Source organism: Fusarium sambucinum, chromosome IV, assembly GCF_050947815.1.
Source record: "Fusarium sambucinum isolate potato_lamoka chromosome IV, whole genome shotgun sequence".
Taxonomy (NCBI): Eukaryota; Fungi; Ascomycota; class Sordariomycetes; order Hypocreales; family Nectriaceae; genus Fusarium; species Fusarium sambucinum.
The window spans coordinates 119,633-145,845 of NC_139291.1; the positions used below are offsets into that span (position 1 = coordinate 119,633).

General features: G+C 47.5%; 8 protein-coding genes across 8 annotated transcripts; 2 read left to right on the plus strand and 6 right to left on the minus strand.

The window, feature by feature from the left end:
* Positions 1 to 772: 772 nt before the first annotated feature.
* FSST1_000022 (ADP-ribosylation factor family-domain-containing protein) lies at positions 773 to 2,980 on the minus strand (the record flags this gene model as incomplete). Its single annotated transcript, XM_083228172.1, has 4 exons — positions 773 to 1,970; positions 2,019 to 2,694; positions 2,738 to 2,932; positions 2,977 to 2,980. 4 exons carry the CDS (start codon positions 2,978 to 2,980, stop codon positions 773 to 775), a joined length of 2,073 nt encoding a protein of 690 aa, XP_083090204.1.
* A 308-nt stretch (positions 2,981 to 3,288) lies between these two features.
* Positions 3,289 to 4,084, minus strand: FSST1_000023 (ubiquitin carboxyl-terminal hydrolase; the record flags this gene model as incomplete). The annotated part of the gene is made up of 2 exons (XM_083228283.1): positions 3,289 to 3,659; positions 3,709 to 4,084. 2 exons carry the CDS (start codon positions 4,082 to 4,084, stop codon positions 3,289 to 3,291), a joined length of 747 nt encoding a protein of 248 aa, XP_083090205.1.
* Positions 4,085 to 6,634: 2,550 nt separating this feature from the next.
* Positions 6,635 to 9,041, plus strand: FSST1_000024 (uncharacterized protein; the record flags this gene model as incomplete). Its single annotated transcript, XM_083228394.1, has 2 exons — positions 6,635 to 6,740; positions 6,790 to 9,041. 2 exons carry the CDS (start codon positions 6,635 to 6,637, stop codon positions 9,039 to 9,041), a joined length of 2,358 nt encoding a protein of 785 aa, XP_083090206.1.
* Positions 9,042 to 10,194: 1,153 nt separating this feature from the next.
* On the minus strand, positions 10,195 to 14,777 carry FSST1_000025 (uncharacterized protein; the record flags this gene model as incomplete). Its single annotated transcript, XM_083228505.1, has 4 exons — positions 10,195 to 11,781; positions 11,828 to 13,357; positions 13,402 to 14,489; positions 14,537 to 14,777. The coding sequence occupies 4 exons, from the start codon at positions 14,775 to 14,777 to the stop codon at positions 10,195 to 10,197; spliced, it is 4,446 nt and encodes a 1,481-aa protein (XP_083090207.1).
* A 686-nt stretch (positions 14,778 to 15,463) lies between these two features.
* FSST1_000026 (uncharacterized protein) lies at positions 15,464 to 18,826 on the minus strand (the record flags this gene model as incomplete). The annotated part of the gene is made up of 2 exons (XM_083223807.1): positions 15,464 to 17,575; positions 17,663 to 18,793. 2 exons carry the CDS (start codon positions 18,791 to 18,793, stop codon positions 15,464 to 15,466), a joined length of 3,243 nt encoding a protein of 1,080 aa, XP_083090208.1.
* Positions 18,827 to 20,178: 1,352 nt separating this feature from the next.
* FSST1_000027 (protein-tyrosine phosphatase-like protein) lies at positions 20,179 to 21,123 on the minus strand (the record flags this gene model as incomplete). The annotated part of the gene is made up of 1 exon (XM_083228722.1): positions 20,179 to 21,123. The coding sequence occupies one exon, from the start codon at positions 21,121 to 21,123 to the stop codon at positions 20,179 to 20,181; it is 945 nt and encodes a 314-aa protein (XP_083090209.1).
* A 778-nt stretch (positions 21,124 to 21,901) lies between these two features.
* FSST1_000028 (ATP-dependent RNA helicase SUV3) lies at positions 21,902 to 24,212 on the minus strand (the record flags this gene model as incomplete). Its single annotated transcript, XM_083228831.1, has 2 exons — positions 21,902 to 23,992; positions 24,045 to 24,212. 2 exons carry the CDS (start codon positions 24,210 to 24,212, stop codon positions 21,902 to 21,904), a joined length of 2,259 nt encoding a protein of 752 aa, XP_083090210.1.
* Positions 24,213 to 24,684: 472 nt separating this feature from the next.
* FSST1_000029 (synaptobrevin-domain-containing protein) lies at positions 24,685 to 25,445 on the plus strand (the record flags this gene model as incomplete). Its single annotated transcript, XM_083228939.1, has 2 exons — positions 24,685 to 24,722; positions 24,773 to 25,445. The coding sequence occupies 2 exons, from the start codon at positions 24,685 to 24,687 to the stop codon at positions 25,443 to 25,445; spliced, it is 711 nt and encodes a 236-aa protein (XP_083090211.1).
* Positions 25,446 to 26,213: the final 768 nt, after the last annotated feature.

The following is a 26,213-nucleotide window of genomic DNA, read 5'->3' on the forward strand; positions in this document are numbered from 1 at the left end:
TGCGTGGTATAATTTTGCCCTACTTATACCTGATCTTAAATCTTTGATAATATTTGTTCTGTGCGGCATGCTCTGTATACATTCAAATTGTGCTTTGCCAGTTTTTGCGGCCCCAATCTGGCAACTCGAGCTTAGACAGGAGCTCAAATACCTAAAGAGTTCAGTGTTAGCATCACCTACGATACATAATGACAGGCTCGCTCACATATAATTCACCAGCAGCGCCAATCTTCTTGTCTCGCTCCTGCTAGCTACGAGGCCGAAACTTAGTCATAACATCCAAATCGTCAAAGCTCTCATACATGCCTGAATTTCCACCAGTCAGAGTGTCAAGTAAATTTTGCATATCGAATGAGCCTCCAGATGGGAAGTTTACCTTTCGGGCCCGCCTCAACGACTCTTTTAAGGATCAAGCAATACTGCACGTCTTCTTAGAACCTACTCTGATCTGTTTCTAAGACTGAGGACAGGTTTTAAGAAGATTGGGGGCTTAAATAGTTATCACTTCGAGATAAATACAGCTATTGTCATGCACTAAGTCACTTATTTATCGTAAGAACAGAACCCGTTAGGTTCTGCATAAAATGCATACTATACCTTCTGCGACCAGCTTGACTATAGAAGACTCCCTGTCCGCTCTCCTATAGATAAGCTAGTAAGGGGCGGATTAGTAGTTGGGTCAGTGATAACCAGCGAATCCCCGCTATTGTATGTATCTGTCTTTTTGTCCTTTGAATCTCTTTCTTGCTCCATGTCATGTCCAAGCATCCTCTTAAATCTTTCCTGTGACAATACTAGAAACCGACTGTCGATCAGGCGGCACATAAGCCTCCCTCGCCTCAGCACTCTCCCACAGTTGAGGCGAGTAGTACACAAGCGGCAGATCCTCAAATGCCAAGTACGAATTTGCTCTGACAAACTCGTCGAACCTTTTGACGTCCTTGTTTCTGGCCAACTCAATCTGGACCCGTTGCACCCAAAACATACTCTGCGTCAAGCCAATCCTTTGAGCAACCTCCAACGCCGTCGATGAGGCATGCGAAGTAGGACTTTTCTTGGCTCCTTCAGACTCTCTCTTTCCAGAAAGACGATTGAACAGAAAGCGTAACAGACTTGCGTGGCTAGCGACATTGAGTTCGGACTCGGGCATAAGCTTGGCTTCGTCGATCAACACAGCTGCTAGAAAGTCTAGGTCTTCACGAGGTGGCAAACCCGGAGGTTTGTCGAAGCGATGGCTTATCGCGTTGACCATTTGTGAACGAGCGAGATCCACCCTAGCCTGCGAAGGCATACCAAAGACATTCGGTAGAGCTTTCTTGTCAGGATTCACGAAACTCATTCTAGCTGGGATACTCTCCCATACAGATTGCGAATAGTACTGACGCCACTCGTCACCTGTTATGTCGAACAGAGATTTGAAGGCTTCGAATGTCAGACTTGTAGGTGATCCGCTGAAGTGTCTTTCTCGAGAAGAGGGTTGGACTTGTAAAGAGCCAATGTAGGCGTGGATGATTTGAATCCAGAAATACGCTTGTGTCTCGGAGTATGGAGGTATGGAAGAGTCTGAGGCGCGAAGGCGTATGATGGATGACTGCAAACCTTCAAGGGCTTGCTTCGCGATTCCTCCGCGTCTGAGTTGAGATGACAGCGTCTTTTGGACGACGGAAAAGGCGAATTGAGGTAGTCGATCAGTATCATTACCGACCATCTGCTGTTGCGGCCGTTCAGTGACTTGGCTGACTGTAGGCAGAGGTTGGATGTCAGGCAGATGCCAATTTTCCTTGGCTTGAGGCGTAAAGAGCAAGTCTTTGGTGTAATACGCCCTCCACAGACCAGAGTTCATGAGGTGAGGTGCCGAAAATACAATGTCGGCGTACTCTTCCTGCTCGGGAAATTTGTCGGATGCTTTCTTCGCTTGATACTCGATGGCAGCGACTTGTATCTGGTGCAGCCAGAAGATGGTCATTGTCCTGCAAAGTTTAGTGATGGAGTTATCAGCAGATGGGATGAGGACATACCTATGCGCGGTATTGCGAAACCTCTCGGGATTGCCCTCCCTCAGTCGATTCAAATGGGCCATAAACTCATCAGCGCATTCCAAAAGGCCCAATCCCCTGGCGAAGCAATCGCGCATAACGAAGAAACCTGCTCGGAGATGTGTGTAATGATCCCATGACTCAAGACTGCCATCTAGAAAAGTCTTCCAAAATGTTTGCGCGTCGACACTCGAGGCATTTTCTTGTCTAATTCGATTGATGAGTTCATCTTCACTCGGGCCTTTCTCCTTCTGTTCAATTTCAGCTTTGACATTCTGGGTTGGCTTTGAAGGTTTCAGTGTCATTCTGATCTCTTCCATGGCGGCATGTAAATGTGTGCCGTGCAACGCGCTCAGGCCGGGATAGTCCAATATCTTTATGTTGAGTTTGTCTTCATAAGGCTTGATTTCTTTCTCAATCTGCGACTTGAGGTCTCTGACGACTTTGGCTGCTTCCTCTGGAGAGAGATTATCCTGCTTGTTGAATAGGATAAACATGTTCTTCGCTCCAGAGCTCTCCATCATTCCCATCGCCATGCGTAGATACTCGAAAGAGAACTCGACTCGATCGGGATCCAAGTCTTCGCAGCTTTGGATGAAAATAATAAAGCGATCATTGAGCATGTAGTGTCGAGTAAGAGGTCGGATCATATCACATCCTGAGCTGTTAGACAAGTTTGCGATCCTTGGGATTGAACATACCTCCGATATCCCATAGTGTGATCTTGTCTCCATCTGGATGTTCCAATGTCTCAACATTGAAGCCGATGGTCGGAATTGTCTGAACAATTTCTCCCAGTAATAGTTTGTATAGGAACGTTGTCTTCCCAGATGCATCATTCCCTAACACCAGGCCGACATGTTCGGTGCCTCTTCTCAAGAGCCAACGAGCGATTCCTGGATTGTTAGCATTTGTTCCTGCGATGCGAATGTACACTTACTCATGATGTTTGATGATGATCGATTGAAGTAGATAACAGGTTGTCTCTGATGAAATAGCCAGTTATATACCCATCAGAATGTCGCTGCCTTGGAGTGGGGAGCTGAGCTAGATGTGGCTTCAAATCTGCCTTGTACATTTCAGCTCCAATAACCGACCGCGCTATCTCCACACCAGCCTGTCAGTCGAATCTGGGTTGCGAATATCCACGTTGAATCGTCGTGACCATACTTGGAATTGAGAGTGCAATTATTGAGACGAAAGAAAGGTGAATCTACAAGCGTCTCTTCGTATCCTGGGTATCTCATTCAGTCTAATCAACAGACCCAGCCAGCGCAACAGCACTGAACCTCAAATCCGCACCCTCCCTTTCCAGGAACTTGAGCGCGCCTAGTGCCAAGCCCTTTGAACTAAGCACGTCTTCGTTCTCCTCCAGGTCGCCTCGTCGAATAGGTCCCTTTCGTCGTCCGTCGAGTTCCCAAAGTCCGTTATCCGTTCCCTTGGCAAAGCAAACGTAGTGCAGTTCGGTGTCGTCCTCAGCTTCAGGAGCGGGGGTGTCGCCTTGAGTTGCAGCCTCTTTATGAGCGCTGGCTAGCTCAGGTGTTGATTCGAGAACTTTTGCGCGGCCGCGAGGGTCAAGAGGCATGCTCTTCTTGATGACGTTGTCGAGGGTAGAGCCCTCCTCTGTTGAGTGTCAGCGGTCATCCTCGTGTTCAAATAGATGTAAACGTACGGATGAAGCTTCGTGCGTTTCCGTTGGTAACAGCGTGCAGCAGTCCCATAAGACCACAAGCATTTCTGATCGTCTGGGGCCACCACAAGACGGGCTCCGTGTCTCCCTTGCCCTTGTATTCGTCGATCAAGCTGTCTTCGGCCATGCGTTGGCTCTCGTACACGGCACTGATTGGGAATACGAGCAAAAGGGCGAGCGCAGGACGTGGAATGAAGGCCAGGAGGTCCGGTTCGGTCAAGGAGTATACGTCGTGGAGTTCGAGAGCGTCCGAGACACCGAGCTTATGGATGAGGGAGGTCATGAGCTGCGGGTTCGCTTCGAGGGGGATAAAGGCCGGGCAGCCACCGGAAGGATCGGGATCTGTTGTCAAAGACATCTTGACTTCTGTTCAAGCTGATTTTAGGTGTAGTATATTGAGGTATTGATGATGCTGGTGATGATTTGAGTGATTGAAGCTGCTGAGGCAGGTGAACCCCACGCTGATGGCGGGGCTACAATGATGACGTCGCTTCGCTTCATTAAGAGGAAACATTCACTAACATGCGCATAAATCACCAACTCCCACCTCAGGCAAATATCTACAGAGTGCAAAATTCTTCAGTGCATATTTTTATAATCTACGCTCATGATTTCAACATCAAATACAAAACAAGGATTCCCATGTTTCTCATAATCTCCCATTCAACCAACATTGACAATTGCTATAGGGTAATCTCACCACCAAAGTGATAACCACTCGCTAAATTAACTAGCCTCGCCAATCGCGTCAAAGTCGGTCCAGGAACAATCGACGGAGAATCATCGCATTGCATTGACTGCTGATCCCATTCTCCTAAGATTGATTTTCTTTAGCGGCTTGATCTGCACCGACATCTTAAATGCCATTTTTAGTTTCCGTTAGTTTGGGCTTTGTGTTTAATGACAAGCATCGTGCCGGACCGGAAACAGATTTGTCTTTAATCGCGAAAAAAGCAAAGTTGATGTTGCATATCTGCAAACAATGGGACATGAAACAATGATACGTTTATCGGATACAAAAAGAAACAAATGTGATAGATCTCATCGCTCAAGTTTCTTTTCTAATCCTTTCATGTTACATTGACGACAACCAATCGAGCAGTCGCCCGTGACCATCGGGGATCCGGACTAGTTGGCCGTAGTAGAGTTGCATTCCCAAGTCTTAGGGTGCAAAAATAAGTAGCCTAAGGACGATAGTATAAGGAGATGAGCTGACCTAGTAATTTATTCTCCCAGTTGTCAATTCTTCTGATAACCCCGTACCCTCTATCAAAATGAGGATCAGCTGTGCTTACCACTTGGTATTGCAAATGTTACTCAACGTCAACAGCATGAACACAAACATAACACAAACATGATACAATACCACATGGCAATTTATACACGAAGATACGGTATCATCAGACTCATAAGTAGCGGCCCGTTCCTGTGCGAATGTAACGCGCATTGTTTGTTGTTGTAACGGATCCAATGACTCGGATGCCGACACTTTAATACAATTCTCTTTGTCTCGGACAATCCATCTCTTCGTTTGGCTTACTTTAAAAGTAACTGTATCTGTCCCTTGTGGACGGTCAAGGGTCAGCCTTGTAAAGTGACGATAAACCCACAACGGAGATACCCATTCTTTCATTTTCCCCCCTTTGAAATCTCGAATTCCCGACCCAAGTAGCTGGACTCGCCTATGTGTCGTCAATGCCGTATTATGGAGAGGGATGTTTTTACTATTCTCCACGTAAAATCGGAAACACGGTCACTATAGGCCAGAGAGGATATAGCTGACGCAGTCATATCTCATTTACTTGCTTCATGCTGTGGCCCCAAAATGACACTTGGTTGGTCAGAGTCTAGATTTAGAATGTCGCCACGCCGTTTCAAAACTCTGATGATGGCGTCAGTCGGTTAAACGGTTGCAGGTTCAATGTCGCAAACATTGAGACAAACAGAGAGACAACATTTCTTCTCCCTTTGGTCATGGTAGTTTGTTATCTTCATCAAAATGCCATGCCGTGCGCACAACATTCCCGTCCCCGTGGCACTCAGACATTCACGCCCCTGAGCATTAACTGTTGTGGTCCCTGCATTGAGCAGTTTGGGCGTTGTCACAGGGAGGAGACGCCATAAAGTTCAGGGGTGGCCCTGGTGGTCTATTGCTGCAAGTCAAACGCCCCCTGATCCGAATCCTGGGGCAGACAATCGGCCACCTTTTGGTTGTGATTCGACCATCTTGAGACAAAGGAAAATGTCTCATCAGAGGAATCAAGATGTGAGTGATGAGAATGAATTGAATACCATCAAAAAGAAAGGAGACATTTTTTCTTTCTCTTTAAACCTATCAAAACGCTCAGATACAAGTAGATCCGTGGCCTGTCATCATCTCCTTTTTAGTACATTCGCATCTGAGAGCGGGCTTTCATCGCTTCGGTTGGCGTCATCGCTAGCTCCCTTAACCCCCTGTTCCTGACTCCATTTACCAAGTCTCTTTGTCCGTTTACAGTCAAGGATCTTGTTAAAGGAAGCTTGCACGGAAGATTCTCTAGAACCAGGGACATTAGATGCTGTGACACTCTAGAACTTACTCCATTTATTTGGGTCGTGACACTTTTTGTCAAAAAGTCTAATGCCCCCAGGTTTGCTTTGGCTTGCATTAGTCCCTCATCAAGACTGTCTTGTCTCTCTCCCTCCTTCTCTTGTTTTTTTTTATTTCTGTTTCTACTAAAGTACGCCTTTGTACTTTCATTTTTTCTTGGCCCCTCTCTTACTTATTACTTGCTTTATTTCAGCTCGGAATGTTCATATTCACTCACTTTTAATTACTCCACGTTACTAAACTGTTTAATCCATTTCCCTCATAACAAGCCGATACTTCTCTTGATGTCGACCTGCCATATGGCAGGTTAAGGTCATCATGGGCTTCTTTAGCAATATTTTTGCTCGCAAGTCGAATGCGAAGAGGGCTTCTATCAAGGGCCAAGGCTACCATTCAACTGTAGCTTCGATTCCTCCAATCCAAGGTGTGTCCCCAAATAGATTACCCATACAACCAAGCTAACAAGGATCCAGGAACATATCCAGTCGCTGGAAATGGCCCCAACGTCTTGGGCCAACTGCAACGAGCAGTCAAGAAACGCAGCCAAGCTCAACTCTCGAGCACACCACGACATATCGACTTTGATGATGACTTGAGCGCTGTTCCTCCCATGGTCCCACGATTCCGAGGCATATCCCATTCACGACCAACCACGGCACCAAATCAGGTCGACATCCAGACATCACGACCACTTTCTCTATCACGCAGTATCCGAAGTTCAAATTCAGCCTGGAGCGTCCCGGAAAAATCTGCGCGAGGCCGTTCCGAGAGACTACCTCCAGTACCCTCCATCCCGACTCATCACCGGCGCGAGAGTTCCTTCGATTCGTTTCAGCACAGGCGCAATTCCTCCGTCGACATTCTTGATGCGCAGGGCGAACTAAGGCCTTCAAACTTTCGCTCACGGGTTACAGCCACTGGCGCGCGAGAGTACGGAGAAGACGTTGCCGATAGAAACTTGGGCGACAACGGTCTGAACCTTAAAAGCGCCGCCACAAAAGCACTCTACCGACTCTCTGGAAGTCATCGCATGGTGTTGCCTACTAATGAGCATGACTACGAAGAAGAGGATGGTGACGATTGCGCGCCTTACCCTGGTGTTCCGCATGGCGATTCGGGCACAAAACGAGACAATTGGTCCAGGTCTGGCAGTTCATCAGCTTGGAGGAGATCATATTCTGGCTCAGTCACTAACGATCTATCGAGACCCAGCAAATCACATCTTCGTGAAAAACGGTCAGAGTCTCCCATAACAACTCTCAAACCAGCCCCATTGTCAAAAAAGGACCGGAGGAGATCGTTTAATGCATTCGCTTCTCCACAAGAAGAAGAAGATCATCCAAAACCAAGACCACTCAGTCTCCATCCGTCAATCTCGAGCTTCTCTTATGAAAGATCCCTGTCACCACCAACTCTTTTACCACCCATATCACCACCAGCATCGCCACCTTCAGTTCAGCGATCCAGACCCAATACAAGCGAAGGCCAGACTCGGCAAAGGAATTTTGGTCGCGTCGAGATCGACACCGTTGCAGAAGACGACGAGGATTTTGCGCCATTTCCAAGTGTGCCGTCGCGGTTCAGACTATCCGAGCAACGCTCCACCTCATACCTTGAGTCAAGTTATGGTTACGATCGTCACGATTCGCTTAACGCACGACCTGAATCATACCATGGAGGATTGGCTCTCTCGTTCCCCCGCAACGACATGTCTCAACCTCCACGTCCATCCAGTTCTTCATCCATGGACAAATCATACAACCGGACCCGCACCATGACTAGCGCTCGCAGCCAGCGCCTGGACAACATCAACGAGCACATCCCTGTGCGAACATCATCTCTATGGAGAGTACAACCCTGTGTCACACCATCGACGATGTCATCTGGGTTTAGCAATGAATTTCCCAAATCAGTGGGCAACCACTCCCCAAGTACATCTATTGATGCATCTCTTCCCCCCTCCATCAAGATCTCTCCTGAGCATGAACAGCAGAAGACACCAGACGATTTTAGTTACTACAACCCAGGCGATGATGACTTTTCCGCTGATACACTAGTCCCTTCACGGAGGGAAGTCGAGCGGGATCTCGGCCATCCCATGAACGAAGGGATTAACCTAGATCTTTACCTTTCTGATGCAAGCGAGGACTCGGTGGACTCTTTTGTCGCTTGGAAGGAGAAACGCCGCAACGAAGAGGGTCTATTAATGAAGGACCACTACGGCACTACCGGCGCGGCTCTACCTGGTCTTTTTGAACCTGTTCCTATTTTCAGGGCTGAAATTGAGCCTCCTTCCGCCCCTCAGACCCCGTCTGAGCCCGTTGTGTCAAAACGACCCAAAACACCAAAGAGTCCTCTACGACCTAGCACACGAAGTAGCAAGTCCACACCCCAACGATCACAACAAAAGTCGCGACAGGGCCGCAGCCGCACCAACACACCTCGCCGCATCCCTCCACCATCTACCCTTGACGACCAAGATTCAGATTCCTGGGAAGACGAAGTTCCTTCCGCACCCACAGTTCCTGGATTCGTCTCACTCGCCGATCTCGGTATCAACATTCGCGATTTAGGATGGGACCAATTTGGTTTGACGGATGCCGACGATGCTAAAGTGGACATGCAGACAGCCATGAAACTTCGCAAGGCGATGGAAAACAAGAGAAAACAGCAGAAGGAAGAAGAAGAAGAGGCCTGTGCGGTTGATGTAGAGGACGACCATTGAATGAGACATGAAGTAGCGAATGGAGTTATAGGATGGAATACGACGACATTTGATGGGGGTTTCTTTTGTATACTGGATTTTGGCGTTCAGGATAGCACGTCTTCGTACGGTAGCATTTTGGACATATGTGGATTTGATAGCATACTCGATACCAATTCAATCTTTTTTTTTGTTCCTACCAATGTCTTTATCTGATCATCCTTGAGGTTTCATCGTTGCAATGCCCCCTGTCCAATGTTCGCGAGATCGGCATGTTGAAGATCACGACCGTTTCCGCAGCGACAGAAATAATACGCCTAGATGCCCAACGCCAAGAATAATTACGAACATGAAATTAAGATTGCATCAGAGTTACAAAAACAATATCGTTGACAGACGGGAACATCGTGGGTTATTCTCATTTACTTAAGTTGATTGTTTGGCACAGGCTAGATATTCTATTGTTTGAGATCTAATCACACCAAGTTATTAGCAGCCTCTATAGCTCAGTGGTAGAGCGTCGCACTCGTAATGCGAAGGTCCATCGTTCAATCCGGTGTCGAGGCATGGATAGCAGTATTCTTTTTGACTTTTCGCACTTTTCTTTTCGCACATTAACTTGTGCTTTTTTGTTACTGGCTCCAATGATGGTTGTCTTGAACCTTGTTTTTACTTAAACACAACATTGTTAAGATAGATGCCACCAATCCTTGTGTAGTTGTTATTAAACTCCGACCACGATGTTCGCATGTCTGGATTAATCACTGACGCTAACTACTAGTTCAATTTAGTTCATATGAGCATTTTAGGATAATTTGATGGGGGGGGCTTCTCAAAGTCTAATTGTTGCAAAGAGACGGTATGTCACGAAACATAGGGCTCTAAGAGCAACCTTATCCTCACACAATACATAAGCACTGCCAAGCAGCCCACTTATTCTTCCTTTAACACAAAGACAGGTTAAAGGAAGGTTGTGTGGGTTCTTATGTAAGGTTTCGGTTACTCTAGATTGAGCAAAATCAAGTAATCGCATTGGCATTTTAGGATAATATAGGAATACGACTTCATTTAACAATAGCTACTAACATTATCGTATAGACAAATTGTCACTTACTTTCGCTATCTACTCAATCGCTGTCATGACAATAAACGTGCACTGTACACCCACATCAACCTAGACAGCTGTTCCATGGCCTATCCCATCCATCTTCATCGCTTTTTTAGCATCACAATCACAGCGAAACATCTTCTTTATCGCGACCACATCTCCACCATACGACTCCAACAACTTGAGTGCCTCCTTTGCAGCAGCAATCTTGCTGTACCGTCCACTCTTCGATACGTGGCTCGTAATGACCCTTTCGTGCACCATAAATCCCGTCATCATATCACTTTCTTTTAAAACTGCCATACCACGCTCAACTTCAGGAACTATAGGATCTGACACCATGCTGAAACGCATACACCCAATCTCCTGCTGCATCATCTTGGTAAGGCGTGTGTAAGGGTGCTTTTTCGCAAAGGTGTCGTAGAGGGACATGTCTTCAAAGTAAGGAAGGATGAACTTGGTAAAGAATCGCTCAACGACAGAATAGTCGAATTGGGAATCCACAAACATGGCCCCGATAAGTGCCTCGATGCAATCTGCGTACGCTTTTGGTGGCGGTGTTGCGTTAATCCAAAAGTCCATACGCATCGGAGTTCCTTCTTCGTCTGCTTCTTCGCGGGCTGTCTCCTCAGCCATCTCAAGCTCGAGCACATAATCACAAATTGCTTTAAGAAACTGAGAAGTGTTGAAAAGAAGATGATGGTGTAGATTAAGCTTGACACAGAGACAACCAAAAAATTGATTTGAGGCCATCGCCATCTTGTGCTCAGTCAACCATTGAGGATCTGCGAGGGGAAACTTTTGGTAGAGATGGTCGACGATAGCCATGTCGATGAGTGCGTCACCTAGAAACTCGAGGCGCTGGTAGTTCGGAACATCTCCCGAATAAGTGTAGGAGGGGTGCGTGAATGCACTCTGGAGCAGCGGAGCAGACTTGAATTCGTACCCGATAGCATCTGCCACTTTCTGCACAAGTCTACGTTGATTGGCGTTTGACTTGGCTTTCTGCCAGCTTGGAACCTTGAAAGCTGCGTAATACTCATCATAAGCCAACATAGTATGATGCTTTGCGTTACACATCCGTGTCACAGCTTTGACAGCCATGTTCAAGTTGTCATCCTTGCTCGAGAGGTAAGCGGCACCAATGAGCGCTTCACAAACATCTGCGATACTCTTGTCGGCTAACCGTTGTCGCGTCGTTGTCTTGAGTGCTTTGCCTTTTCTGAGCGTGAGATCAGGGTACCAAGTTCGTCTGTCGAATGCCAAGGACCGAATGTACTCTGGGAGCTTGCAATCCACGGCCGTGTTGAATAGATTGTTGTTGCAGATGAGAAGCATGCGCTCTACATGGTATATGCATTCATTGCTCTTGGGCTTGAGTACGAAGATGGCGATCGTGGTGGCCATTTTGAGAAAAGAGTCTCCAAGGAATTCCAGCCGTTCATAGTTGGAACCCATGCCAGCTTGGAAATTGATCTGTTGCTTGCCATGATCCTCAGTGTTGTCGCTGTCTTTGGTCATCGCTTCGAGTGCCAGTGCTGGCGGAATAGAGAGGTCGAAAAGTTCACACGCATCGAGAGCGATCAGAGCAGAATCGATTCTGTGGATGATTGCTGGGAACTTGAGTGCCATGGAAACGACGTCCATTGGGAGCTGGGTGTGTTAGATAGGTAAATCTTGTAGTGGGTTCCCAACTTACAGGTGATACATTGAGAGGTTCTAAAATGACGAAGCAATCTTTGTTGATTTGTTCGTCAACTTGGAACTCATCCAACAAATTACGTCGCAATGAGAGAAGCTCAGCTTTGACAACTGGTTGATCATCTCGCCACTGGGCCGTTAGTCGAGACTTGGTAAAAAGACTGTTGCTGTACTGCTTGATAGTTTGTTCCACAGTCCTATAAGCACGACTTCTCGACTCGGGTACACCCTCTGGTGTAGGATCGGAAGGCTTCTTCGATTTGTCAATGCCTTTGAGTATAAGCTTGCGTCCTCCGTCATATGGATCGACAACAAGCTTGTCGACAAAGAACTCGTCGGGCGCGTTCTCCCATTTGAGACTGTCGTTGTCTTTGACAAAGTAGACAGTATCCCAGTCGATTCGTATTTCGTCCAGATTGGTGTCTTTTACCGAAGGGGCAAGAAGATATGGAAACTGGTCACAAGTGGCCTCGAACTCTTTACTGAAAATATCAGCAAATAGTTTGAATGTGAAAGCAGTCAACCCTTCAGATTCCTTGGTCGTGATGTCCAAAGGTTCCTGAGAACATGCCACTTCAACGATAGCTGAACGTCCATTACCAAAGAACAAAGGGATCGAAGGTAGTCCTGGTAGTGGGCTTCGCGAAAGAAGGATCAACGGTCTGTCTTCTCCATTCTCGCCTCCAAGATAAATCTTTGTTGGGAAAAACTGTGTCCATTCTCCTCTGATACTCCAAATGTTGGGTCTCAGGCGCATGTCATGCTCAGCCTTCTTGTTTGGACTGATTCCCACACGAGCATTACGCATTGCGTGGGCATGTTTTACGAAAGTAGGCTGAAGATGGTGATCGATGTGTTTGCCTTTGATGAGCTTAATGCAAGTCTCAAAAGCCGCAGAACATTTTGCCAGAAGTTTGCTTCGTTGTGGGAAACCTATCTGGGTGATGATAGGGGAACTCGGCGGTAAATTAACAGCCGCTGTGAAAAATGTTCCCTCCCTGTAGATGTAATATTCGGCTTTGCTAAAACCGTTTTCCGCTGTACCCAAGGATGAAATGAATCGAGACAGTATTTGAAGGCTGGAAGGGAATGTAAGCCGTGCGCCCGTGTCAGTTAACTCGTACACGTTGTAGTGTATCTGCTGGATCTGCTTTTCCGTCTCCTCGTCGAACACGTCGTCTTGAAGCTTTCGTTCGCTTGGTAGTCTCATACAGAACTCTCGAAGAGCTGTGGCATCCCTGGCTGCTTGCTTCAGACTGCGGATCTGTCTTATGTTGCCGTCCTCTAACATGGTGATGTACCGTGAAGATTTCTGTCTGGCACGCCCTTTTGATTGAACATACTGAATAACAGATTTGTAAAGGTCGAATCGAATAACAAGATCACATTCGGGAACGTCAATTCCCTCCTCTGCCACGGATGTTGCAAAGAGGCAGTTGGTAATACCTTCCCTGAAGTCCTTGAGTGTCGAACATTGCTTTCGCAGGGTCATACTGCCAAGGTTGGTACCGCTGGATTGATGTCCAATCTACTGTGGTTAGGTACTGCTGCTGAAAGCCGAGGAGAACTTACCATGTATGAAGCGCTCATCCCGGGAATTGCCATTGAAGCCTGGTTATAAAGATCCGAGAGTAGGCAAGCAGTGTATCTCTGATCAACAAAGACGATGCAGCGCTGTGTGAAATCGGTTGTAAAAGCATGAACCAAGATCTTGTGCAGGCATTTCACTTTGTCTGACAATTCCTGCGATTCGGGGCTGATGGTGCCAAACTCGTGAGCCGCGATGAGCTTTTGGACCTCCCTGACAGTCTCTTCTGCTTTGTCTGCTCGTGCCAATACCTTTTCGCCAGTTCCGAAAAAGGTCAGGCGAGTTCTGTCGGCAAGTCGCCTGATCTCTATTTCGTCAATAGAGATTTGCCAGTATCGATCCGCACACCAGGGTCCTAGGATTGAAGAAGCCTCTTTGGTAAAGTCAAGCGATGCCCTGAATTCTTTGTTTCGTGATACTAGCCTAGAGACCGACTCCCAGAGCTGCGTCTTGGTCTCGTCCGGTATCCCAAGTGTGTCGTACTTGACTGTCTCTTCAACATGAACTTGAAACTCAGCCAAGTCTTGCATATTCTTGTCGGAAAGTGTTGCGATCTCGCTGTCAAGGGTTTTCTCAAGTTCAAGTGTCTGTTCTAGAACGTCTCCGGCTCTTGAATCCACAGGGGAAGCAGTCATTCCTAGAATGCGAGGTCGTTTACTCTTGTCGGTCGAGTAATAATACCGTCGCATGATTTCCGCGTAAGAATGCCTCTTCTTTGCATGATGGGCTTCGTCGAAAATGAGGACATTGATTTGTTCCATGGTAATGAAGGCGTTGTTGAGACAGTCGAGCAAGATGTCAGCAGTGCAGACCACAACCATATTTGGGGTAAACTGAGTATCCCAGTATTTCTTGTCCTTCTTCAGTCTGGTGGTGTCGCCTGTGAATATGGCGATTGAGTGACCGCCGAGATGATTATTGAGGAAGTCATGTTGTTGCTCACAGAGGGCTACCTTTTCTACCAAGAAAAAGGCCACCTTTCTCGGATTTCCAAGGGCACGGAATTCCACTTCCTCGCGGAGGTAATGTCGTAGCAACAAGACGGCGATGAATGTTTTACCAGAACCTGTACCTGTTAGTGGACAATAATGCAAGTGAACAATAGACAGGAAGATATACCTGTAGGCAAAACCACGATGAGATTCTTCTCCTTGGCCCTTTCGAAGAGCTCTGTCTGATAATCTCGCGGAATGATAATGGGCACATGCTTAGGTTTCTCAGGACGCGCTTCCCGCTTGAATGCACCCAAAATTTGTTGGTTTCGGCGCTTCGTCTCTGTAATCTTTCGAGGCTTTGAAGGCCTCACCGTGAGGCGATACTGGACGATCTCGTCCTCACTGGCGGTAGAGTCGCTATCCATGCTGAGGTTGAATGAATAAAGAAGGAGTAAAAAAAAAAGAGCGGATGACGAGAGTGGAAGTTGGGAAAAGGGAAAAATTACGAGCGGATAGATGCTTTAGTGCTACAGCTGGCAAACGGAAGGCACTGCGAGGCAATAGCACACAACAATCAAGTGATCAAACACGAAACATAAAAACTGACAGTAACCGCTGGAAGCATAATAGACGAAATTAGCAGGTCACTTTATGTTCCTTAGACTATGGTTCTTAGACTACTTATTTTTATACCCTAAGACTTAGGAGCCGTCGTTCCATGCATTCAATAGTCCCAAGAAACTCTGGCCGTGGCCAAGGATAGTAAAGCAAAAACGATCTCGTGGGCCATGGTATCATGTATTTCTGGTGTACTGAGGCTCGTGATGTATACATCGTCAGGAATCTCAAACATCCAGGATGATTGTAAGCCAAATCGGCATCAAAGCTACAAGCACCACCATGTCAAGAATCCGCATTAGATTCAATCTTTTTGTATCACCTTCATGACGTCTGGTGCTACGACTTGTGAAAATGGTTGTGTTATGCAACTTCCCGTGCTCATTTGCTATTTGCTACCTACTACCTAAGAAGCCAATCCAGCAAATCCTATCACCAACAAACAATCCAACCCCACGAAATCGTGTTTGTAAATACAATATAACGTACAACCTCATTCAGAGGTACCTTGTCCCAATACATGCAACGCATCATCCGCCTCAAATGCTGTCCCTGCATACTCAGCCCTCTCCGCTTTCCAAGCAAACTCAGCTCTGTCAGCATACTGCTTTCCACATCGTTTGATCTTGGAAAACTCCAAAGTGAGCTTGTTTTGATCAACAATGTTGGTATGAATTCCAGTTGTTGTGGCATTGACACTCCTCTTGGCGCTGTGAATAGCTGTTTGGGCGAAGTGCGCGTGTGTTGACACTGAAGCGTATGTCGCATATCTGGCAGAAACAGCGTGTTTTGATCTTGGGATAGGTGGGCGCGTTGGAGTAGAATGATCTTGACTGGGTATACTGGGCATTGTAACTTCAGGTTCTGGGTTGCTGGGCTCGGTTGGGGTGGGCGTTTGGGATGGCCTGATGGTGAGCTTGATACGACCGGAGGAAGGAGGGCCGCTGCTGGGGGTATTGTCTCTTGTGTGTTCCTTTGTTGGTGTCTTCTTCTGTGCGTCGAGAGCGTTCTGCATGCTACTCTCTCCAGATCCCGTGTCAGCCTGACCTCCATGATCTTGAATCCCTTCAACGTTCTTTGGGGTCACATTATCATTCTTCCTGACACTCGCCTTTCTAGGTCGGCCGACCTTCCTGGTAGATGTAGCCCTCTTCCTCGAGGGCTTCCTCGAGGACCTCTTCTTCGGGCAGTACTCTTCATCGTTTTCGGGTTCTGGAAGGGGGATATCGCTGATGTCCATCGCAGCCTCGTCATCACTATCACTAGAGGAACTCTTCTCTTCTTGATTAGTCTTTGTGAGAAAGCCGTTATACTTCTCAAGCATCTGACGGAGTTGCTTCGAGGGTGTTGGCGGCTCGTCCTGTTCGTGTAATTGACCAGACGAGGGGACGGGAACGGTGTGCTCAACAGAAGGAGGGTTGATGACACGGTTCAGTCCCGACTCACGATAATACCCCGTATCGTTTCGGCCGTTCTGAGGCCAACCTCCCATTTGCGGACCAGGACTGAAATGAGCGACTTCAGCGAAAGCTCTCCCTCTTGCGCACAGGGCATCATGCCTCTTCATTTGCTCTTCAGTCAACCCCTCATCTTCGCTCATGGTACCTGCAAAGATCTCGCCAACGGGGTCTTCGTCGCTGAAGCCGATAATGCCTGGCACATGTTTCGCATAAAAGGGAAAGCCCTTAGGGCGATACGCGGAGTGAACTGGGAGAAGACCTCTCTCTTCTTCCACATGAGTGGATACAAGGTCGGATGCATAAGTACCTTGCACAATTCCGTAACTCTCGGGTGCCGTCCTGTGTATGGCAAATCTCAAGAGTTGCTGGTGAGCGGGTATTGCCATCAGGCCATGCGGTTCTGGTATGAGTGACAACAAAGGAGCTTCAGGGCAGGGAAGACTTTCGGGTTCTGCCTCTTCATCGGTTGCTTCCGGATCGACGGGTTGTTTGCTGATGTGTGATGTTTGATCGTTGTCGGTGAGTTCGCTCTCATCCTGAGTCATTTCCACATCTTGCCCATCATCGTTGGTTGGACCGAAAAGGGTGATCTTCGTGAGGGGGTTTCTTAACCCAGATTTTGGTTCCGAATCCTCCTGTGGTAGTGATCTCATTATGACTTCCCCGACTCCCTCCGGGTTTAGCCAACGTAGTCCAACTGAGGCCAAGATTTGTTGTTTGTCGATGACCTCTTGGATGAAATCCCACTCAATGTCCAGGCGTAAGAAGCCGGACAGTTTTTCGTTTGTAAATGCTTTAAAGTCCTCAACTACTCCAGGTAGGCCTAGACTCAATAAGAAACCAGCCCCCTTTTCTTTATCTTGTCGAGTCATCTGTTCAGTGTAAAGAAGAGGGCGATACTGCTGTAGAAGCTCAGCAACAGTCTGCCTCTTCTCCAATGCATACTGCAAAAGTGCAGCATGCGGAATCTGCTCAACATTCTCTTTCCAGGTTTCCCAGAGAAGATGCTGGCGGATATATTGTTCAACAAATTCATGGACTTGGCGATGTCCAAGGTGCAAGATTAGAGTGACAATCTTTGCGAAACGGTCTGTCTTGTTGAGAATCCATAGAATAACCCACTTGACACCCCATGAGAGGTCGTTCTAAGTCTCTACACGGTTGTTCAAGCTCTCGTTGCGTTGTGTCAGGGCGTCGCTGCCTGTGTTCGCCTCGGCGAGGGTATCCTATACCCATTCGACGTCTGATCGAAACAGCGATTTGGCCATAGCCACTTCTCCATCAGTGAGATCTTTATGCGTCTCCGACACTTGTCTCACGGCGGCCTCAGCCTCCATGATACGCCTGTCTATTGCTTTTGCTTGCATTTCCAAGAAATAATTCATGCGGGCAACAGCTTTGTTGTCGATAGGTGCCCTGTTTCTAACAGGTGCCCTGGGTTTACGGGCTCCTGGATTCAGATGCGGCTTAGAACCATTAAAACGTTGTTGGAAACCTTGGCTATAGGGTGCGAGGCCTCTTTGTTGTTCAAATTGAAATGCACTTGGTGGAAGTCCACCAGTGACCTGCTCCCAGCCGGGACGTTGAGAATCAAATAGGTCAGGGGGAAAGGGAGACATCGGAGGCATCGGAGCCGTGGGAGGGAAAGGTCGCCGATGTGTGTTTTGAGCGTTAATAATCATATTTTGACTTTCGTGCCCGCTCAACCATCGCGACGCGTCTGGTACAGGTGGTGGTGGTGGCAAATTCCTGTTCGCGTTTATTTGAACCTCTGGGTCAATCTGAGCTGGCGGATTCGCCTTAGGCAGTGGGTGTTTGCGCGGTCGCCCTCTAGGTCTTTTGGCAGGAGGATCAATATCTCCAGCATTAGATCCCTTAGATCGTTGTGCGTATGAAGATCCAGCATTAGGTCTCTTAGACTGTTGTGCGTATGAAGAGGCCAGGGGCAAACCACAATGACGGACCAAGCTATCCTGAGGGTGTGCCTGCAACATAAATTTCTCAAATTGTCTGGGTGAAAGCCGTTGCCTCACTGGAACATGAAACATGCGGCGTACCCTTTCATCATTAGAGAGGTTTCGTGGTTGTGTCTGAGGGGCTCTGGGAGGATGTGCTGTGCTTGGGATCGCTGGTTGTGGTTGAGGGATGCTAGGAGAAAGTGCTTCTTCCAAGCGCGTTCGTTTCTTTCCATTTTTCATGGGGGGCTTCTGCTCAACTTGTCGTGATTCAGTACTCTCAGAGACTCTCTCTTTGGGTTTAGGCTGCATATGGACATCCTGCGAAGTATCAACTTCTAGTCCAGCCGGGTGGTAAACGGCTGGTCCGAACCAAAGTTGACCGTCGTCCGATGTATTATTGTCCATCTCTTCCCAGTTTATAAACTGAAAAGGTTCCATCGAGGGAGACTAGTTGGTAATAGTGTTGGTAGTGTCGCGAAGTTGAGTCGCGAGCCTGAGTTGAGTATTGAGAACGGTAGGAATCTGAACGCGAAAAGACGATAGAGAGGGGTAACTGCCGCGTTGAACATCTACCGGAAGACCCGCGGTGGCAAGAAAGATAGACGAAGTGATAAGGTTGAGTACAAAAGAAGTGGCAATGTTAATTGTACGTAGAGTGATAAGGTTGAGGTGATAACTTGAGGTAGTGACTCAAATCGCGGTTGTAGGCTGTAAACCCTCGAGAAAGGTATCGCGACCAAACATGCGAGCCCACAGGAAGCACCCTCGTTGCAATCGTCTTCTTTTATAGATTTGTCGAGTATGCGATTAACATACTTTCCAAGTCGAGTAGCAGTGAAGAAAAGGTGTTAATGTTTGTCGTCAAACAGGTCTAAGTGGGCTTGTCAGGGATAACAATAGTGATAGAGTTAATGAATCTCCACCTACCTGCAACTCAGAAGTGTCTGGAATCCGAAGGATAAGGCAAGAGAATGAGCAGTGTTTGAATGTGAGTGAAGACTGCTCGTCATTCAAGAAGAAGAGTGTATGCGTGCAAGTGCAACTCTTGCGGATAGAGAATAGGCAGGAGAGAAGTGAAGCGCACTTGATGCAAGGAATAATAGAAGAGGAGTGAACGTGATAGACCTTCTTTGAATGTTATTTCGTCGCGTATGTGAGTCGACACATCGAATTTCTGATCCTTTGCTCGCACTGCGAGCCATCCGGCAATGCACTCACGCCCAATCTGATTAACTTTCCGATTATCGACCAAAGTTTTATCTCAATAACAATCACCAGGACTACGTAACAAATTATACACATTAACAGAAGTCAAACAGCTTAATAAAAACTTTACAGTAAATACTCGACTAGGTAGCAGAAAATAGCCTCCTAAGTCTTAGAGTATTAAATTTAATAGAGGGAGCTTCTTAAAATCTAATCGGTGCAGTAAGGCGGTATATTAAAAATAAGTAGTCTAAGAACTATGTCTAAGCAGGCATAAAGTAACCTACTAATTTCGTCCCTTAGGCTTTCAGCGGTCAATGTTTCTGTTACCCTGGGGACACTCAAGGGAATAGACACTTGCGAGGTTGCCACTTCGAAGTTTGGTTGAATTCCTATCTTATGCCCGACCGCGACATCAATCCCCCTATCATAAACGAATACACACAAATCGTAAAATCGTAAAATCAATAAATTATAAAATCGTTGACACCTAACACCAGCACTAATCACAGGGTATCTTATTCCCCAACGCCATGCATGCTATGTCTGCTCTACTCATGCCAGAGTGAGAAGTATCCATCCCTTTACATATCGACAAAGGGAGCAAAAGTGCCACGTCCCTCAAACCGGTCCCGGTCTATATCCATAGACACGTCGTTTGAATCAGATTCGTCGTCTTGATAGCAGTCTTCGATTTGTCGCTTCGTGTGTGATACGCTCTGAGGCGTGCTGGCCACTTGGGCACGTGCACGGGTAAGATCTTCCCAGCTCTGAAGCTTGCGTTTCATATCCTCGTCGAAAGTGCAGCAGAATCGTGAAATGCCGATGAATTGAAGAACGGTGACCATGTCCTTTCCGAAAACTGCCATGATGTACGCCGCCGCGAGAACTGCTGAGCGGTCGTTGCCGGTCTCGCAGGTGAATAGTACCTTGCCGCGGGTGAAATTGCTGCTGTCGACTGTGGTGGAACCGCCATTGGTGATCTCTTGAACCTGGCGGTGGTAGATTGAGAGAAGATGGTGGTTGATGCTGCGAACGACGTGTGAAAAGGTTGAAAGGAGTTCTGCGTAGCTTCCGATATTGACGTATTGCAAGGTGATGCCAAGAACCTCAGCTGCTTTCTCAACACTATTGAGCTTGGTGTTTCCCATGCGAAAGTCCCTAGCTACCAAAATCATGGTGATTCCCGTGCTACGAAGCCAGTCGTGATCCCTCGCGACGGAGTTGGGTCCAAGATACAAAAAATCGGTCAGTTCCTGGGCCTCGCGGCGCTTTTCGTAAGACCAGTCGAAAGTGCGGTCGGTCGCGGTCTGCTTCATGTTGCGAGTGATGATCAGAACATCTTCAGCCGTCAACTGAGCCGGATCAACGTGTTCGAAGGAAGGCACCAGGTTTGGAGTAATGATGTTCCCGCAGTGTCCCGTGGAAGGAATGTGAATGAAAGGCGGACTGGGTGCTCGATGAGAGTACGGAGCAGAAGGCATGGTGTTGCCGACAATGGATGGGGGGTTACCGATCTCATCCTCCATTGTGAGAAAAGTGTCGTTAGAGTACGAAAAGCCGGAATATTTGTTTGAGATACAAGTACAAGAGGTATGCAAGCAAGCGTCTGTCGGGTGGTACAACAAAGGGCGGGCTTGAATGAGTTCCTGTGATGGTTAAAGGTCCAAGATTCTTTTGTCAGCCCGCGTGAAATGCGATGGGATGGGACGCTATTTTTCTCCACGGCTAGGTACCCAGTAGCCTGGACCCTGGACCACCTAAGAACAACATGGACGTCATCCACTAACTCAACCCCTGCCTATTGCCCTGTCTAGTGGGTAGCAGCCTTAAAATCAGCTCCACTCCTTAGGTCCCCTCCCAAGTCTTAGGGTATAAAAATAAGTAGTCTAAAGACTATAGCCTAAGGGGCATAAAGTGACCTACTAATTTCGTCCATTATGTTTCCAGCGGTCAATTTTTCTGATACCCTGAGGCCACCTAGGCTCCCGCTCTTTCTCCCTACAAGGCTCAGCTTTAAGTTGCCATTAAAGATAGGGCTTAAAGAATTATTAATTTTACAAGGTTCAAAAAGGAATAAGACTCAAGTCTATATGGCTCAATGGAAAATTAAATTAAATCTCATCGTGAAACAAATGCACGTGCAATTCGAATAATATTGTACAAACTTGGTGATACAACGTTTCTAATAATAAAGTTACATCCAGAGTGTTCTCTATGCAGGTCCCAATCCAACGCCAAGCATCATTATGCCATGCATTTCCATCTTTCCCCTGCAGTACTACTATACATTTTTCTCATTCATAATCATCCAGATGCCGGAGCAGGTCCTCTCGTATCCAAGTCGCCAATCGGCGTATCATCCGACTCACTTTCTTCTACACCCTTATCACCAACCTCTCCCAACTCCTCCTGCGCTTCAAACCTCCTCTGAGCTTCCGCTCTGACCTTTCGTCGGAAGCTGGATAGATGACCCTCTGTAAAGTCCAGTCTCTCCAGCGTATTTATTAGCTTCTCCTCGACCAGCGATCGGACGTGGAACGCCAAAGATTGATCTCGGAACATGCCGCTGAAACGATACGACAACCAAATGTACTGGTTGATGGCTTGGTGGAGAGATTCGAGCTTGTGGAGATAAACATGGGATGTTCCCTTGAAGGTCTTCAAGTCAATGTCCAGGTTCTCGATGGGAATTTCCTTAATGTCGAGAAGTTCTCCGCTGCTATTTTTGGCAACGATGGTGGCGAGTGCACGAAGAACCGGTACTGCATTCTCGGCGCGTGAGGCAATGGGCAGGTTGGTAAAGGTGAGTCGATCGTAGATAGTCAGGGGGATATCCTGAATGATGTCGGCAACCATGAGCTTCTCAGCAGACACATGAAGTCTGAAGGTATTGCTCACGGACGCCAACTCTCGAATGCGCATAAGAATGAACGACAAGGGCGTCTCCTTGGGGAAGTATGTTGAGAAACGCTCAACAACGGCAGCGGGGGGCGTGATGTAGGCATACTCGATATCATCAACATCAGCTTTGAAAGCCTGATGGACCACCTTGAGATCTGGGCTATCCATTGTTGTGACGTAGCCAACCTTGCGTATCTCTGTGACTGTGTCGTCTGATCCTTCAGTGGCATTGCGAGCAGTCTTGTATCTGCCTGCTCGACCACCAATCTGCTTCAGCTCGGGGTACGAGAGATTTCTGTTCTGACTGCCGTCGTATTTGGCAACTGTTTCAAGAACAACTCGTCGAATCTCGAGGTTCAGACCCATACCAATAGCGTCACTGGCCACAATAAAGTCGTAATCGTTATCGGGGTCGTTAAATAGAGCTGCCTGCTGAACGCGCACCTCGGGAGGCAAAGATCCGTAAATGATGGCACATCGTCGTCCTGTCTTATGCTCAATCGTTCGCTTCAGGGCGTGGAGGGTCATGCGACTGAAAGCAACAACAGCGTCACCCTTTTCAAGTTTGCCGTAATCGCCGTGGAGAGAATGGTCCATGGGTTCCAGGGGACTTAGACGTTCGTATCGATGCACGATACACTTGTCTCCAATAGATGCGCAGATCTTCTCAATCAGCTTAACAGTTCGCTCCTCACCACAAAGATGGACCTCCTTGGCTTGAACGCCTAACAAAGCTGTCGCCCAACCTTGTCCTCGGTCTTCATCTGCAATCATTTGGATCTCATCAATGACGGCTATATCGTATTGTTCATTGACAGGAACCATCTCGACCGTACAACTCGTAAAGTACGTATCTGTATCTTGGGGTACCCGTACTTCCTCTCCTGTTAGCAGTGCGCATGGTAGTCCCTTGGCTATTAGTCGCTGGTAGACCTCGTTCGCCAACAGACGCAAGGGTCCAGCATAGACTCCACGCTTGGAATTCTCCAGAGCCTTGAGCGCTCTGTACGTCTTGCCAGAATTTGTCGGTCCAACGTGGACATGGATCGTTCGCTGCATCGCTCGTGTAGCAGGGAACCATTCGTAGGGAAATCGAAAGTCCAGTAATCGCTTGTGACTCTCCTCCAAACCCTTTGAGAATTTCCGTTTCATCATAAATGACTGGAAAGAGTACTGAAGTTCGCTGGTAAGACCTTTAAGATCTTTGTGAAGGAATGCATCACGGAGATTCCAGAATAGAGGATTTTTGGCGCGGTCGGTAACATTCTGCTCAGCCAGATCGAAAGCTCCGTCAATCACATTCATAAACTCATGAGCTTGTCGATGAAACTCATCCTCTCCGACACCCGCAACAGACACGGTCGTGTTGCTTATGTTTTCAAGCACTTTTTGGAACCTTGCAAAACAAGTTGATCGGAACATGCCATGGCGACCATTTGCATGTTTGTCATTGGTAAGTCTTAGCCTTGATGCTGGATCTTGACCCTGGCCCAACTAAAATTTGTGTTAGAATGACAATTCGTAAACAGGGGGAGGAACAACATACTAAACCACCTCTTGAACCATCTGGCCTTTTTCCTAGAAATTTCTTAGGTTTAGGCTTGCCTTTTGTCGGTTGTCTCTCAAGTCGTGGGGTCGTAGAAAGCGACCTCGCTGAAATGGACAAAGGAATAAGAGGAGCTCGCACAGCTCCTGTCCGGAGCAGATACCTCATGATGAAAAACTCAAAAGTGAGCTCAACATGCTCCCCTGGGAAAAAGAAAGAACTAGAGAAAAAAACGACAAAAGATTGTCTCACTCTTCGAATGCACCAAGTGTCGCCATCATGTTCAATCTCAGTCTCAAAATTTCCATTGAGCCCGGGCCATTATTTAGCCGGATCCGCTGCGACCACTTCGAAGTGGGGTTAAGATCGGCCTTGGATGACAGAAATGATCGGCATTTTGTCTGGCCAACAGAACCTTCTAGTGGCCAATTCCTTTTGTCTGCTCGAGGTGTGTTTTGCAGTTGACCCACTTGTACCTTGGTGAGCATGACGATGAGACGCCTGGCCACCGGAATCTGAGGCGTCATTGTAGTGAGTGACACTGGCTTCTAAACTCCCCCATCTTTAGTACTCGATCCATCACCAAAAACCTCAACAAGCTGCGAAATCAACACAATTTCATCGCATCAAATCGCCCATCATGGCGTCATCATCAACTCCGTCAACTCCCCTTCTCTAGTTCGTCCAACATCATCATCCAAAAGTCAACAAATACTAACGCTCTACAGCTCATGCATCGCCCACAACACTACCATCCTCTCAGAATGCACAACTTCAGCTTCGTCGCAGACTTCATCTCTCGCCTCCCTCATCCTTCCTAAAATCGAACACACAAACCCTCAAAAGCTCACCTACACCCATGGCCAGCACCAAATCCATTACGTCGCCGAGTCTCCATCCGAGCACCGGGACTACCCATCCGCCGGCGGTCTCACGTTCCTCGTCATCGCCGACTCGTCGCTCGGCCGTCGCGTCCCTTTCGGTTACCTCTTCGAGATCCGCAAGCGCTTCCTTCAGCAATTTCCCGAGAGTAGCGATTTCTCCGACATGCCCAACTACGGCGCTGCCTCCTTCAATTCGGAGCTCAAGTCCCTCATGGTAGACTACGGTACCACGAGCGGCGGCCGCGACGACGCCATCGGAAACGCCAAGCGAGAAATCGACGACGTTAGGGGAATAATGACCAAGAACATTGAGAGTTTGCTCGAGCGCGGCGAGCGCCTTGACTTGCTGGTCGACAAGACCGATCGCCTGGGTGGTAGCGCGCACGAGTTTCGCGTGCGCAGTCGCGGTCTGAAGCGCAAGATGTGGTGGAAGAATGTCAAACTGATGGGACTACTGGGTCTTGTGATATTCCTCATTATCATGGCGATTGTCATTGCGGCCAAGAATGGATCCTAAGGTACAATAGGGTGTGTGATTGTTATCCTGAGCTCTTGAGCGTCGAGCCATTCCTTTTTCGATTTTCTTTCTGTCTCGAAGCTATCTGTATTTCCTAAGGCGAACTGATGGGATTAACCCAGGCAAAAGGGTATAATTAAGCAACAAGATCCTCTTTCATCGATAAGATTGATACCCCGAATATCATCGTTTTTGCGTTCGTAATCGTGAAAAATCATCGTAGTTTCCCACCTCCATCAATTCCCAGATTCAGTTCGTTTCGTAGTTTGTCGCTGTGTCGTATTTCATCATGCATCGGTACAAAGCATCGGTTTTGTCTCCGGTCTGATAATAGAAAAGATGGCCTCTTCGCTTTAGGGAATGACCTAAAACCATAGCCTAAATAGCATAAGACGACCTGCTAATTTCGTCCCTTCTGCTCAAGCGGTCATGGTACCTTGAGGCCAGTCCATCACAACTTTGGTTTCCTTCTCTCACTCTCCTGATAAACATAACCCTGCGTAACAGGATTAACCAACGATCCCACCGCCAAAGTCGCCGGCGCCCTTCGAAACCTGTCTGTAAAAAAAGCCGGATGTATTGATGATGCGCATGGCTGTAGTTGTTGTCTGAGAGGTGGTTGCAATGCGACAAGTGTCGCTGGAGGACACGAAGAGCCCATTTTATTGATGAGTAGGAATTAAAGCAAAGGATGACGAAAACAGGAATTATCACATTCTCTAGACTTGGTTGGAGAGGGGAGGTAGCATTATAAGAAAGATTGGTTGT